Below are 15,888 nucleotides of genomic sequence, written 5' to 3' on the forward strand. Positions count from 1 at the left end.
GGCAAGTAAAAACAGAAATAACTCAAAACATTGGATTTATCTGCACACACATTCATAAATGTATCTGGGAGTGATGTAAATACAACAGGCGCATGGACAGACTGAGACAGAGGGGTTTGCAGATCCCACATAAGGAAGCAGATTTATTTTTGCGCTACTAATAAACGACTATTAGAACTCCCTACAGGGAAATCAAATAAACAATCAATCAATGGGCAAAAAAAAATGGGGTGGAATTATGGCATCAATGCTATGGGAAAAAAGTTAGTCTTGGGAGAGGGGTGGGTGGTTGACTTGAATTTCGGTCTTTGTTGTTGTTATGGTGTAATAAAACAAACGTGTGGACAGTATGTGGCGTAAGGTAAATTCATGGTTGGCCTATGCTCAACTTAAATATACATTTGGCCAAAGGGAGCATTTAAAATGTTAAGGAAGCCTTCTCTCTCTTTCTGCTCTCTGCTCCATTTCAAAAAGTAGAGAACTGCACAACAAATGTTATTCTCACTCTTTTCGGGTTTCCTACACCCAGGACTGAATGTTGGTGAGTTCTTGCTTTAGTCTCACAAATGTGCAAAGCATTTGATATTTACGAGTGTAAAATCAGTCTCAAGTGTAAAGCGTGTTGTTTGTTACTGTTTGTTTGCCATGCTTAATTTGTGCGGATAAAGCTAATGTTTCTATTGATTGCCATTCGTTGGCTGTTCAAATGTTCGGTCTTTCGTCTGGGTTCGCTCAACTCTCTGGCCTCGTCTCTCCATTTGTCAGCCAAATGTGTCTGTGTTTTTTGCATGCATTCTGCTGACACATCTTCGAGACACACTCCAGCAGTCTAATAATATCATCGTCTAAGAAAAGATTGCCGGATGAAATATTAAACGGAATATGACATTACCTTCGAAACGGCAAAGAACAACAACGTCGGCGACGGGAACGCGATAATAAAAAACGTCGTCCACCGCCACAGTGATACATACTCTTCTCCAATGATGTTGTATACAAGATAAAGATAGTGTTCGTCTGACTGTCTGTTTGTATGTCGTTTGTCTATCTATTTTTTTTTTTTTGGCTGAGGCCCGGGTGCTGATTCCGGATGCTTGTGCGTGAAATCAACTCAAATTAGATGGCAAAAAAAAGTCAAGCCAAAATCCAATGAAAATGGAAATTAAATTGCCATTTTTTATGAGAATTGCATGATTTGAAAATGGGAATTCTGCCTCCACTGCTGCCCACACAGCGAATATCTCACACAAAAGGTAAACTCGTATTTCAGCCTCCAACTCTCGCACCACATATGAGGCCGCAGTCGCTGCTTGATGCTAACTCGTTCGATTTCATTATTTAATACCGAACAGCTACTAAAACTGCCATTATGTGGAAATGCACCATTGTACAACCTTTAAACTATAGCACGGAGGAGTCACAAACTTTTCAAAGTCTGCAACACTGAGAGGCGAATACGACGGCCGACCAACCGACCGACGACGACAACGGCAACGGAGCGAGCAACTCCAACCAAATTCAATTCATACAGTTTGGTGTGAACGTAAATTGAAAATGAAAGCTGCTCATAACTTCTAGACAAGAAGAAAACGCAACGCAAAAACAAAAAAAAAAAACATACACAGAAATACCTACCAAAAACAAAAAAGCAGAGTAACAGCAATGTATAACAACACGACAACGACGACGTCAAGGAGTATAGAGTGACGAAGGTGGCAAAGTGAAAAATTTTCAATATTTTACCAGAAACAGAAGCAGCAGCAGCTGAGGCAAATCAATTTCATGTCTGGTAGCTTCTTCGTACATAAATCAAATAATAAAAACAACAACAAGCTAAATAATTATTAACAATTCAAATTAAGCAATTCTGTAATTATTCAAAATGCATGGACTTTTGCAAGTAGTAGAGCTGAAAATGAAGTGAAACGGAAAATCGATGCAAAACTTAGTATAACTTCCTTCAGAGTAGTATCCAAAGGACTTTTTCTTAGTCATTGAAGTTATATTTTGTGAACCGCCGATGTGTGTATATGAATGAACTGAATGAATGAACTTTTCCAGACATTAACCAGATTAGTTTTTTTTTTTTATTTTGAGAGGAAGTGAAAAAAAAAATTAAAACAGCCACCAACGTACTATACAACAACGAAAATCCTTCTTCGACCGAAATAAATTTAATTTAATTAAAACTCAAATAAAAAACAGGAAACTCTGTCGCCTTTTCTTCAATTTCCTTCCAAACTGAAAACATGTCCTGTTACAGTAATGGCAACTGTATCCGGTATTGACGAAGCCGATAACTCATCAACAGCAATACAGCATCAGCAACCTTGTAACAAAATTTCCTTGTCCGTTACAACAATAACACTGGAAGGAGGAGAACACATTAAGACAACATCATTATCATCATCGCCATCATTGACATCAGTCAACCAGGAGGAGGCGCCGTCATCATCAACGAATGTTATAGCCGTTCAGGAGCAACCAAATTACAATCATCATTGTCAAATTCTTACATCTTTGTCTAGTGGAGGAAATCCTAAGCAAAAACCGCAAATGTATGTATGGTTATCTTGTGTGTATTTATGTATGCATGTGTGAGTTTGTGTGTGTGTGTTAATATAGAACACATACATCTTATAATAGTAGGGGTGTCGAATGGGACTTGTTTAAATAATTGCGGAACTTTTTTTCTAATATAAAATGTGGTAAACAACATTTACATGATATATCGATAAAAATTCGGAAACTTTAATATGTGGACAATTTAAAGTAAAACGAGTAAATAAGCTGCAAGTTCGAATTTGGCAATTTTCAAAAAAATTAAATTTTTTAAAAATTCTGTTAAAATCTTTAAAATACAGAATGTAGCCGTTATATTAGGGTCTATACGTCGACGTGGACTTTTGTCATAAACTATTACAATATTCAAATGCGAAACTGCAAAAAATCGGTGAATTGTTCAGCTAAAATCATCAAAATACCGAATATAGAGAGGTACCATTATATGGGGGCTATACGAAGACGTGGACCTGCACAGACAATTTTCTGTCTTAGACTCTAGCATCCATTATGAACTTCAAATACCAAATTTCAAACAATTCCGGTCCATAATGTCGCTAAAATCATCAAAATACGGAATATCGGGAGATACCGTTGTATGGGGGCTATACGAAGACGTGGAACTGCACAGACAATTTTCTGTCTTCGGCTGTACTATCTATTACGAACTTCAAATACAGAATTTCAAACAATTCCGGTCAATAATGTCGCTAAAATCATCAAAATACCGAATATCGGGAGGTACCGTAAAATGGGGGCTATACGAAGACGAGGACCTGCACAGACAATCCCGAATATCGGGAGGTACCGTTATATGGGGGCTATACCGAAACGTGGACCTACATGGCCCATTTTCAATACCAAAATCCTGCAGACATAATATACATTTGAGTAAAATTTGATCCTTCTACTTCAATTCGTTCGGAAGTTAGAGTGATTTCCACAGACGGACGTACACAAGTACATCAAGAATATATGTACTTTGTGGGGTCTAAAATGTATTTTTCGAGGTGTTACAAACGGAATGATAAACCTTATATACCCTCCATACTATGCTGGAGGTTATAAAAATGGAAAGTCTTCAAACACAATACCGGTAAATATATATCCATCTCATAATTTGCCCAACCTGAGATGTCTCATCCTATAGAACACAGTACAATTGACAAGCAAATTGTATATCGTCATTAAATCCTCTTCCACATAGTCTACGGTAGTAAGAGATTTGACCATATACTGCCTTAGGACCATATCCACTACATATTTTATCTCTAACTTATTTAGGAAGAGTAGACAATTAGTTGTACTTCCAAATTATCCTGAATGACTTACATGTAGGTTGCATTAATATTTAGGTTAATCCGCAGATAGGTTGATTTTATTCTTCATTAGGTTGCTGTGCCCCGGTAAATAGCATAGTTTAATCAATAGCGGATATCTGTAGAATTTTGAGTATAAAAGCTGAAGACGTTACTCTGTTTTACTATCGACAAAAATAGTCAGAGGACTATCGAAAAAAAAAATAGTCAGAGGCTGATATTCAAGTCCTTAACAACCTCAGCTGTTTTCTTAATAGCAAGAATTTCTGCCTGAAATTCGCAGCTCTTATTGCTAAGGCTGTACGACTTCTTAATGTCTGGATATTCGCAGCAGAATCCTCAATCTTAGAGTCGTTTATTATTTGCTAGTAATCAATAATCGTAATTCGTATTTTCAACTAACTATTATATGTGCTTTGGGATCAATGAAAGTGTGGACATATATCCCCAGGGTCGTACGGCTTATAAGTTCTTCAAAAGAATTAAATTTACAAATTTAATCATAATTTTCTAAAAAAAACATATATTCGAGCTCAGGAATGGTGCATCATATTACGTTTCCCCCCAATTATTGGGGGAAATCACATTTTTCAAGCTTACATTATACCCCGTATGCCTCATTATATATATATAATACAAACTAACAATCAATAGCAAATGAATCGCCGCTACCAAATCTCTGAAGCAGGAGATTTCAATAAAATCTTATATTTGTGGATACTCCCATTGACATCTCTAATAAACGTATTCGCTTTACTCTTCAATTTTGTGGTTGTACATTGCTTTATATCCTTGCAGGGAAATCGAAGAGGAGGAAATGTTAGATGCCGTTACATTTCCTTTAGACGAAATACCCGAACCCATCAAAGTATTGGATGATATTATTTCTGAATTTGAAGACAATATTTCATTGAGGCCACAATTGCAAAATAGTGGTGAAAATCAATCCGAGGATGATGGTTATATGAGTCTCAGTCGCAAAAAGTAATAAATGAAACATTTTCAATAGTAATTTTGATTCCATACCCATTTTCCTTTCACTCTCTCCAAAAAGCATGAAGGAAAAGCGTGATTCTGAAGAAATGTCCCAAACCAGCTCTAGCTGTGCACCCGTCGTAACACCCAATGAAAGTTTTGATGCCGTTGATTTGGTTCGATTTGAGAGCAATGGCAATTGCCACAGCAACCCATTGGAATCGAAAACTAATTCGACCACAACGACAACATCGTCCTCGACAAATGCCAATAGTACAGATCCCAATAATTTGGAACAAACTACCTTGGTAAGCAAGCAATTGCATAGTTTCTTAAACCCACGACTTATTAATCTCATCTCTCACACTAAGCCCAAAGCCCGTACCACAACATCAGCCGCATCCAACAATTCGAATTACTCGAGTCTTCCATGTTGTGGCCAACGTACTGGTAGCAGTTTAAATGACAGCAAGGTTCGTGTGGGCAGCTGCAATGGTGAACGGAATGCTTTGGGCATTGATATCAGTGCCGTTCACAAAGCGGTTTTGAGGGGCAGCGTGGCCAAGCTACAAGGTATGACATCTAAAACAATTTAATAAACATCTGAAACACAAACCATTAATTTTCGTCTTAGAACCAATGTTGAATGAACATCCCGTCACCATATATCCCGGTCCAAAAGATGGCCCCGCCAGCGGTCGTAGCAATCGTCCAAAACGACTACAGGCATCGGTGGAAAAACATAAGGAGGTCTGCCACATACTTAACCCAGGTTCTACATCGATTTCCTGTTCTTCTTCGTCCTCATCCCCAGCCAGTACGGGCACTGGCACAACATCGGAAAATGCCAAAACGAATTCCTCGTCCTCCAACAATACATTGGATAAGTATTCCAATAAAAATAATACCGATGAGGATGACGATATCTCTGAAGATTCTTTAGAAGATCCTTCGGGTATAACAGTCTCGTCGGAATCAACATTACTTACACCACGGGGTATTGCATGGGAGATACATTTTAAAGATTTCAAAAAGAAAAGCAAACAAAATCAGGGGTTAAAGGTACGAAAGAAACGGACTTTTTTATATAACCTCCTTTGACCATATAATTTTTTTTTTAATTTTCAGTCGAAATCGGGAAATTCCCGGAGTACCTATAACCATCCACCTGTTCTCCATTCCCCAACAACCCCTCAAAATCACTTACACATCCAAGAAGAGGAATTTCGCAGCTTCGAAGAGAGTCCAGAAATCCAAAACTCCTGCGTCTATCGTCATTCGAACAGCATGCTGGGCAAGGGCACATTCATCATACGCCGTGGTTCAATTAAAAAACCACCTCGTGCCATGGACATATTCTCCAACTATGATGAATCTGTTAAGCATGGTCTGAGCGAAAGTGAACCTGACATGGACTCAGAATCCGAACGCACGCCACATTATAAACCACAAGATGCCAGAGATGCCGAATATAAAACATGTGATACCAAAGATGCCAATACTCGACATAGCTTTGATATAGGAAAACCCATTACTTCGCCCAGAGATCGGTTATCCTTGAATTTGGAACCGATCAGGCCAGCCATTAGTTCGATAAGAAAAGATTTGTCACCCATTCAACTATTGAATAAGACATCTAGCTTTGAAGGTAGAGTTCAAGAGGCTACACCTGGGCATTTACATATATTAGTGTTAATTCAATTTTCCCCCAACTTTCCTTAGCATCCAAAAAGGGGAGTTTGATTTCCCTGGAGGCCCGTTGCAGTCAGGAATCAATAAATACAGCTCGAACTCCTTGCCACGAAGAGACAACTTCTGCTTATGACGTGAAAGGTTTGGAATCACCAGGTCTATTTGCATACAAACAAGCCAACAATGGTCCTATTAAGAGCTCGGAGTTCAATGGTAAGAATCAAAGTCGAAATTGCATTGGGGTTTTGTGTTTATTACAAATGTGCTATGTGCTTTAGAAATACGCTCAACATCGACTACACCGCACACTGATCTCGCCCCAACCCTGGAGGAGGATGAAGAACAATTGAGCGATATGAGTTTTGGCTGTGTACCATTGAAACAGCTTGAATCCAATAGAGGAGGAGCAGTTCATTTGCGTAATGACATGGCTGTGAGTAAAATGACTGAACAACCCTTACATAAACGTCCCCTGGAGTTTCGTCCTGGAGTACATAAATCTGAGAGTGCGAAAGAAATGCTACTTTCACAAAATACCTTTGGTCCCTTGCCTCCATCTCCTCCGTCATCTAATCCCGATACGTTTGTAAGTTTCCCAGTTGTACTAATAAAACATATAGTTTACCCCAAATTCTTTTCAGGATTACAACGACTTGCCTTTACCGCCTTCTCCGTCGGATGACACGTCTGTGGGTGAAGATGATATAAAACCACCTGTCAAATCTTATGTCCAAACGTCTGCTGAAATACACACCCATTCCGTGACACGTGAAGAGAAACGTCATCCGCGTACCAAAGAGCGTGAAAAACCTCTTGGACGACCGGTACATCGTCACATGTCGGATGAGTTGCCATTACCACCGCCACCTCCGTCAGCATTTGAGAGTATTGCACCTGTGGTTCCACCACATCGAGCCGGCCATTCTATAAATACCATGAAATCTTGGTCTATAGATTCGAATTATAAACGGAAATCTCCAAGGGTGATGGGTGGTTATGGAAGCGGTGTTACCACACCCACCAGTTCACATGGTCCTTCGTACGATGGCAGCAGTGGTAGCGGCTATGGTACAAGACGTTATGTTTCGTATGGCACCAAACGTAGTTCTAAGCAATCACCCAGAGAGGAACATCGTCTGCAGACATCCTGTAGTCTTCCGGAAACACCAATCTTTGCCCGGGGGTAAGTATTAAAATAAATCTATTCAATCGTCGTAAATAATATGTTTTTTACTTGTAGCTGCGATATACCAAGAACCCCCTATCGTCGTCAAACTGAAAATACACCCAGCGGGTCTAGAACAGCTCCCAGGTCCAGTACTTCAAACAACATTAATTTAGGCAGCTCTATTGGCGGTATGTCCGGTGGCAATACCTTTGGGGGAGCCATGTGTCGCCAGCGCTCCATAAATCATGCTTTAGCTTCCAACGAAATGTTACGGCTGGCGGGTGCACCACAACGTGGATGGTATCCCAAACAAAGATCAATGCGACCAGCTTCAACAGAGAATATAGATCGCATTTCAACAATGCGAATATGGGATGGTACGCCGGCTATGTCGGGTACGGGACCTGCAAGAAAACCTCTCACGTTGCCACCAAATTTAACACCATCATTTTTGAATAAATCCCCACGCGAAGCTTTACGTCGTGTAACCAGTTTACTAATAACTAAAAAGAGTAAGTATTGGCGATTCAAGATATTTTGCTAGAAAAGAATACTATATGCGTTCCTTACTTTTACAGAAAATCCCAAGGATAAGAAAAATAGATCGGCTTATACTGCTGACCAATGTTTGGAGGCCAGTTATTATCATGACATTGACCGAAGTAAGTTTCAATGCTGACATGTTGTTATGGAACATGATTAAGATTTGAATGCGATTACCGTGAACCTAACTTCCTTGTTTAATTTTCTTTTCAGACGCATGCTCCACCATTCCTAATCCAAAGGAACTGAAGCAACGGGGTCAAAGCAATACAACTGAGAAACCAAAAAAGAAGGGTATTTTCAAAACACTTTGGAAACGAACGAAACATTTTTCATTGGATCAATAAGGCGATAGTTGTTGCTGTGATTTCCCGCTTGTACAAGAAACCAGGGAATATTCCAGGGGTTCACATTCATATGGGTTCCTTTTGGGCTGGCAAAAAGTATATATCTAGTTCCAGGGCATTGTGTTGAATGACAACACTTCTCTATTTTATTGAAAATTCAATACGCTCCATATTCTTTGACCAAAATTAGCAACAAGAAGAGATTTCAACTAGTGACCAGCGTTGTCATTGGTCTCTGTACAAGTCGGATAGTATAAGAAACAAATACACACAGAACAATAAATTATTTTTTGTATTTCGTTTCCAAATGCCCTCCAGAAAAGAAAACAACAACTGAAATTATTGCAAAATTAATTATGGAAAATAAGCAAAACATAAATTCCCTCTTTCACCATCCAGTTGCTCCTCCACTAGGCTAGTTACTAGCAAAGCACCTGAGTAATATCCCTGTTGTCCTCACCAATTCTTACACATACAAAAACCACAATACATATATAACTAGAAAGAAAAGGTAATTTTTGATAAAAAAAATCTTAAAAATTATTTAACAAAAAAGAAAAACACAAGAGAAAATTCAATATTATCTAAATGCACAAAGGCGGGAATCTCAAAAAGACTGAAATTATTGCAATTTGTCAAAACCATTTATTTAATTATACAACTACCACTTCTAATTACAACAACAACTACTACTACGAATCCAACAACTACAGTTTCAATTTTTACCGAGACTTACAAATCTATTTAAATGTGTATACGTACATCACAAAAATTAATGAAAATCTATTTGCATGCAAAAAAAAAAAAAAAAAAAAAAAACAAAACAAACTACTTAAGATCTATCACAAAACCGTATACAGCATCTATCACAGAACCACTATCTCTCTCTATGCTATAGTATTGATGGATCTCCATTATTACATGTTAGATTGGGGCTAACACTTGGCAATTTTCGTTTTTACAATAACTTGACAATCCAAAAACAAAAATTGCTTTTTGTTTCTTCCCCATGGGAAATAATTTGGAGACCATTAATTACGTCTCAATACAGAACCTTCTGATGACTTTACTGTACATAATATGTCATAAATCTTAATCGGAGAGAGTATTGTGTTCTAAATCTATGACTCTAATATTTTCAATATCTATCTATTTGGAAAAGTATTTCACACACAACACATGTATACAATGAATAAGAAGACATTTGCAAACACAACGTTAGGAATTTAAAGAAAAAAACATAAAAATTTTCCTCTTACAAATTCACGCCAAACCGAACAGACAAAATAAAAAATTAACGTTGACAGATATGAATGAATGCAGAATTTGGTCAAAAAGAGAAGATAGTCCTTTATCCATAACATAGTTTTGTGCGTTTTAAGGAACGCATTTAATATTTACATAAGGAAAATGGCAGTTAACAAGAATATTGTGTTTTGTTAGTTGTATAGAAATGAATGTCAGTTTTAAAATGCAGTAATGAAAATTGAAAGGGTATTAAGAATAGGGGTCTATATACATATGTATATGGAAACACACAAGTTCAGATTCTACAGGCGATTTACATACTTAAAGAAATAGATTTTAAAGTAATGTAATAATTATAGTAATACTTAAGGAAAACCGTTGACTTTTACTTTACTTAATGGCAGCGGAGGGGGAATTTTGTCTTTCACCCAAGAGTGTATTAAATATGTATCAATTTTCAAAGAGATATTATAGAATTCCAATAATTTTTGAAACCCTCATAACATGTTAACAGTCGGCAGCTGCACCTGAAGCAACAATAGTATGTTTTTAGACTGCTTTAAATATGATGAAATTTTTAATTTTGGCTATGCAATAATTAATGTTGTAAATATTAAAATGGTAGGCAATACGAAAAGACTGACAAAGAAAAATAAGGAGATACATTGCAGCTTACCAGCAAGAGGAATAACAACACCTGTTGATGATAAAAATGAGAAGACGAAAATCATTCCCTTATATGGTTTTGAAGACCCAACAAGGCTTAATGAGCTGTCGATTCAATGACCCTTGATTTGATAGCTTTGCGGGCCGCTAAGCTATCGACATATATACAGGGTGAGATAAAAAATCTGCAACAAAGTCAAACGCCATTACTTTTGCATTTTTTTTTTAATTTATTGAATGAAAGCAAAAAATGTCGGAAATAACATCAAATTTAAGATAAGTTTAGATTTGTTCGAATTGGTCAGCTTTGGCACGAATTATGGCCTTCAAACGGCCAATGGAACCGTCACATGCTGCCCGAATGTTGCTCTGCGGTATTTTGGTCCATTCCCGGCGAAGCCCTTGCTTGAGGTGTCGACACTTTGGTATTTTTTAGTGCCAACCATGTTTTCCAAAATACTCCAAACGCAATAGTCCAACGGTGATGGCCATTGTGCGCGAGGAACCTCATTTTGTAACCATTCTTGGGTGGCGCGTGCTGAGGGCGATGGTGCTGAGTCCTGTTGGAATGTCCAAGGTCTGCGGCCAAAATGTTTAATATTCGGCATTTATTCTGATGCCATCCACGGTTGATTAATACGAGCGGAGAGCGACCATCGGCTGGCCACACCATCACCATGGCCGGCGCTTGAGTTCTGGTGGCCAACCGAAGGTGCACATTTTCAGCTGTCCTCACGATCATTTTGTTTGTTTGTTTACAAACTGCTGGACAACGAATGTTTTCTCATCGGAGAAAACCAAATTCTGCAGTTCACCACTTTCGGCCAAGCGAAGCAACTTTTTAGCTCTTTGAGCCTATTTTCTTTCAGTTGCGGTATAAGTTCTCGCATTTTTGAAATTTCAATGGCTTTACGCCGAGCTCGTTTTTTAATATTTGCGGAATGGAATATTGCGATATGTTCAGCTCACGAGCCATTTTTCAATTTTTCCGAAAACTTCTTGTAGGGCTGTTTCCCCTGACCGACCCTTGACATTCATAAGCAAATACATTTACCTCATTTTCGCAGCTACAACCGGAGAGATCTTCATAATCCAGTGAGATATCCAAACGTACACTTATTTGCATAGAATTTACACAGTGCAGTATGAGATCCGTTTCATTGACAACACATTCCATATACAGAGGCGGTCGTCGGCTTGACCTCATGAACTACATTAATGGCAGTGCCCGATGGAATGGTATTTTAAATTACAGAAAGACTTTCTCTTTATAGATATAAATATTTGGTAAACTTTTTGATAGACAAATTCTCCAACTGGCCATTAAGCTTTATTAAGAATTTAGATTTATACAAATTAATTGAATTGCAGGGCTATAACTCCAGTTTTTATTGTAAAGTGTATTTTTTTATTTAAGACAACCTGTCATTTTTGTAGGCTTTGTAACTCGGCTCAGAAAACCATGCAATTTTTATTTGTTCAGAAACCATGGTCTCTGTCCATCATCTATGGTGGTGTGTGCATACAGGTGGTTAGGCATACACATAAAATATAGACAATTTATATGACAGGGCTGCTGACTTATCTGTTCTATTTGTTATACGTCGTAATTGCAACAAAATGATTTTGAATTTGCTGGACTGTCAAAGTTTTTTGTGGGTAAAGGTTCAATTGGAAATGGCATACAACTTCGCCGTATCCATAACCATAACTGTAACCGTAATAAAAACTAGTAAAAAAAACAAGTTCGGCCGGGCCGAACTTTGAATACCCTCCACCATTTGGAACGAATTACGAAATTTTCAAAAAAAATAAAATCCATTAAAAATTCTGTTAAAATCATGAAAATACCGAATATCGGGAGTACCATTATATGGGGGATATACGATATTTTGGACCTAAGTAGACAATTTTATTTTAGGGGGTAAAGAACAAAAAAGAACTCCTTGTGTAAATTTTCAGAGAACTCCATTGCAAAATGTGTCTAAAATCGTCAAAATACCGAATATCGGGGGATACCGTTATATAGGGGGGCTATACGATATAGTGAACCTATATATACATAATTATCTTCCAGGAGGTAAAATACTCACAAAGAACTCCTTGTGTAGAATTTCAGACAATTCCATTGAAAAATGTGGCTAAAATAATGAAAAATAACGAAAATCGCGGGTACTGTTACATGGGAGTTATACAACATCGTGGACCGATATAGCCCATTTTCGAACTTGACCTGCCTGCAGACAAAAGACAGATCTGTACAAAATATTAGCTTCCAATCTAAATTCGTTTTGACTGTAGCGTGATTAAAACCGACGGACAGACGGACGGAAATGGCTAAATCGTCTTAGAATTTTATGCTGATCAAGAATATGTATATACTTTGTTGGGTCTAAAATTATTATTTCGATGAGTTACAAACGGAATGACGAACTTAATATACTCTCCATACTATGAATGGTGGAGGGTATAAAAATGTTATCAATGGGCTTTGGGATAACCCTAAACAGTTTTCTGCAAAAATATTTACCTGGTTATGGCACGTCTAATTGAACCTTAACAAGGGAGTCGAGTAACATAAATGCAACATTTTCTTCAGCCCCCTCTCTCAATAACTCACTTTTATTTTCAGTAAACTTTTCAATTGATAACCGAGTAATATTTTTCATATTCATTTCCTTTCTTTTCTTTCTTCCGATCACCGAGTTGGAAATTAAATTTTGTTTCACAACGTAATACGTATTTACATGCATACTTACAGACATATACTTATATAGGAAATATGATGAAGTTCAGGTAATTAAACGCAGTTGTTTCAGAAACATCCTCTTTAACAATAAAAAACAAAAAGAAAAGATAATTAGATGTAAAAAATATAAAATCAACTCCGATACCGGCACATGCAACTGAGGAGTCTCAGATAAAATACAGGGGTACAGGTTTTTTTTATTCAAAACATGCTGTTTTGATATGCATCTGTATAATAACCGGGACTTTTCAGCCCATGTGTTACCAAAAACAAAAATGCCAACATTCATTGCTTTAATTGATAAACACAAAAAATAAAAGTAACAAAAACTAGTCGTTGATATAAACTTACAAAAGAAAATTGTATTTATTAGTGAAACCCCAAAAAAGTAAAATTATTATTGAAACAAATAATAACTAAAAAAAAGATAGATTTTTCACCAAATAAAAAATGATCTTAAAAAGAAGCATACCTCAGTAAGAGACGATGATAATAAAATAAAATGCATTTATTAATTAATAAAAACAAAAATAAAGATAACGATTGAAAGAAGTTGAAATATAAGTAACGTACATATTTATTTAAAAATTGAAACAACAAATGTAAACAGAATGCCCCCAACATAATGGGCCAATGTCTCTTGTCTGATGTTAAACAAAAATGTACAGTGTACCAAAGTTGAGAATTTCTGTCAATGTTATAAATTTCAAAACTATGTGAAAACATAGATTTTTTATTAACATAAGTCATATTTGTGGCAATATTTCACCAAATAATTCCTATAAAAAATATTAATTATTTTTGGAATTTTTTTCCCTTTTTCGTGATTTTTAATACCTAAAAGTGACAAAAAAAAAACCAAATGAAAAAGATCTGAAAATTTTAGCAAAGTCAAACGCCATAATTTTTAAATTTTTTAATTTTTTTGAATGAAAGCAAAAAATGAAGGGAAAAGCATCAAATTTTAGAATAAGTTTAGATTTGTTCGAATTCGTCGCCATTGGCACGAATTATGGCCTTCAAACGGCCAATAAAACCGTCGAGAATGGGCAAAAATACCGTCTGCGGCTTGACGACGGGCCTCGCTACTAGTATCACAGTAACGAGCTATGGCATGAGACACAAAAGATTTATTCAACATTTAAATGCAAAAAATTCTAACCAAAATGATTTTGTAGGCTTGTAAACAATATAATGAGCTGTCACTGGTATAATTTTAACAACTGTCAGACGAGTGGGGCCTAGAAATGACAGCAGTCTGAAGTTGGTTGCAGTTTTTTCATCTCGCCCTGTAAATTTTGGGACACTGTGCACATTTGCTATTTAGTTTCCAATTTAGTTTGCACTGTCGAAAACCTACTTCCCACAACTAAAAGAAACTTTTTGAAACCAAAAAAAAAATTCAAATATAACATAAATATTAAAACATTTTTGAAGGACAACTATTTATAAAAAAGTAAAACACAACACTCACACATACTCAATCTATATAAGTCACCTCTTTTGTGTGTAGAATTCACACATACACACACACTCAATTAAACATAAAAATATTATTATAATAACACCATTCACTTGAAAATTTATAATTAAGGTACTATTAAAACCAAACAAAAAAAAGAAAAAACAAACAAAAACAACTTGAGGAATTTATTTATTACTTGACAGTATTTCGAAATTTTTAAATAATGCTCAGTTTTTTTTTTCTCCTGTAAGTCTATAAAAACACAAAACAATTAAAATCATACAACTATTAATTAAACAAACAAAACATTATGAGAGTATGAATAAACTAAACAGAAGAGGATGATAACTAGTGCCACCTTAGCAAAAAAAAAAAAAAAAGAAAAACAATGACATTATTGATTAAAAGTTAAGTTTAACTTTCTAATATTATTACTGCAACGACAGAAAAAAAAACATATTTATTTGTAACATTCTATTTAAAAAATAAAAATAAAAAATGCAATTATTATAATCATTATTTACCCCAAAGATGAAAGCTCCAATAAAGCCAGAGTTGAAAAGTTGTCTATTAAAACTATTCGAACAAATACAAACGAATTTATTCCAAATGTCTATACGATTTGGCCATTCTTTTGAATTTAAGCAAAAAAAGATAGTCATTTCACTTATGTTTGTCGAACAGTTTTATTAGACACTTGGCGACCTAACGAATCTGAAAATTGTTTTGTTAGTCTTGTATGTTAATACTTATCATGCAACCAAAAACTGTAGATTTTTTTAAGAAACAATTTGTATTGATCTCTTTTCAAGATCAATTTATATTAAAAAATTACACACACACAATATAATGATAATTTCATAATTGATAAACACTTATTAACAGTATGATATAAAAAAATATAATTCCCAGAAAAGTCATGAAAATAAATGCAATTACTATAGATTTCTTTTCGTCTTTTTTTTTTTAATTTGTCTTTTTATTAAGATTTTGATCTAGAAAAATAATATTAATCATTATTACTTACAAATAATAATTTCCCAAAAAAAACAGCATATAAAGTAAAAATTGGGGGAGGGGGGAGGAGTTAAAGGTTTTTTTTTTTTTTTTGCTGCCATAATTTTGAAGCTCATCTAAAATATCAAAGGGTGGGA

At 35.9% G+C, this 15,888-nt stretch overlaps 1 protein-coding gene across 1 annotated transcript; it reads left to right on the forward strand.

Moving 5' to 3' along the window:
- Nucleotides 1-621: 621 nt before the first annotated feature.
- LOC101900468 (uncharacterized) lies at nucleotides 622-15,679 on the forward strand. Its single transcript, XM_005177364.4, has 12 exons — nucleotides 622-2,558; nucleotides 4,680-4,865; nucleotides 4,936-5,164; nucleotides 5,228-5,429; nucleotides 5,491-5,918; nucleotides 5,985-6,504; nucleotides 6,579-6,761; nucleotides 6,827-7,134; nucleotides 7,190-7,731; nucleotides 7,789-8,228; nucleotides 8,295-8,378; nucleotides 8,473-15,679. The coding sequence occupies exons 1-12, from the start codon at nucleotides 2,266-2,268 to the stop codon at nucleotides 8,604-8,606; spliced, it is 3,549 nt and encodes a 1,182-aa protein (XP_005177421.1). The 5' UTR covers nucleotides 622-2,265; the 3' UTR covers nucleotides 8,607-15,679.
- The last annotated feature ends 209 nt before the right edge of the window (nucleotides 15,680-15,888 follow it).

The sequence above is a fragment of the Musca domestica genome, unplaced genomic scaffold (genome assembly GCF_030504385.1).
Source record: "Musca domestica strain aabys unplaced genomic scaffold, Musca_domestica.polishedcontigs.V.1.1 32, whole genome shotgun sequence".
In the NCBI taxonomy this organism is placed as follows: domain Eukaryota; kingdom Metazoa; phylum Arthropoda; class Insecta; order Diptera; family Muscidae; genus Musca; species Musca domestica.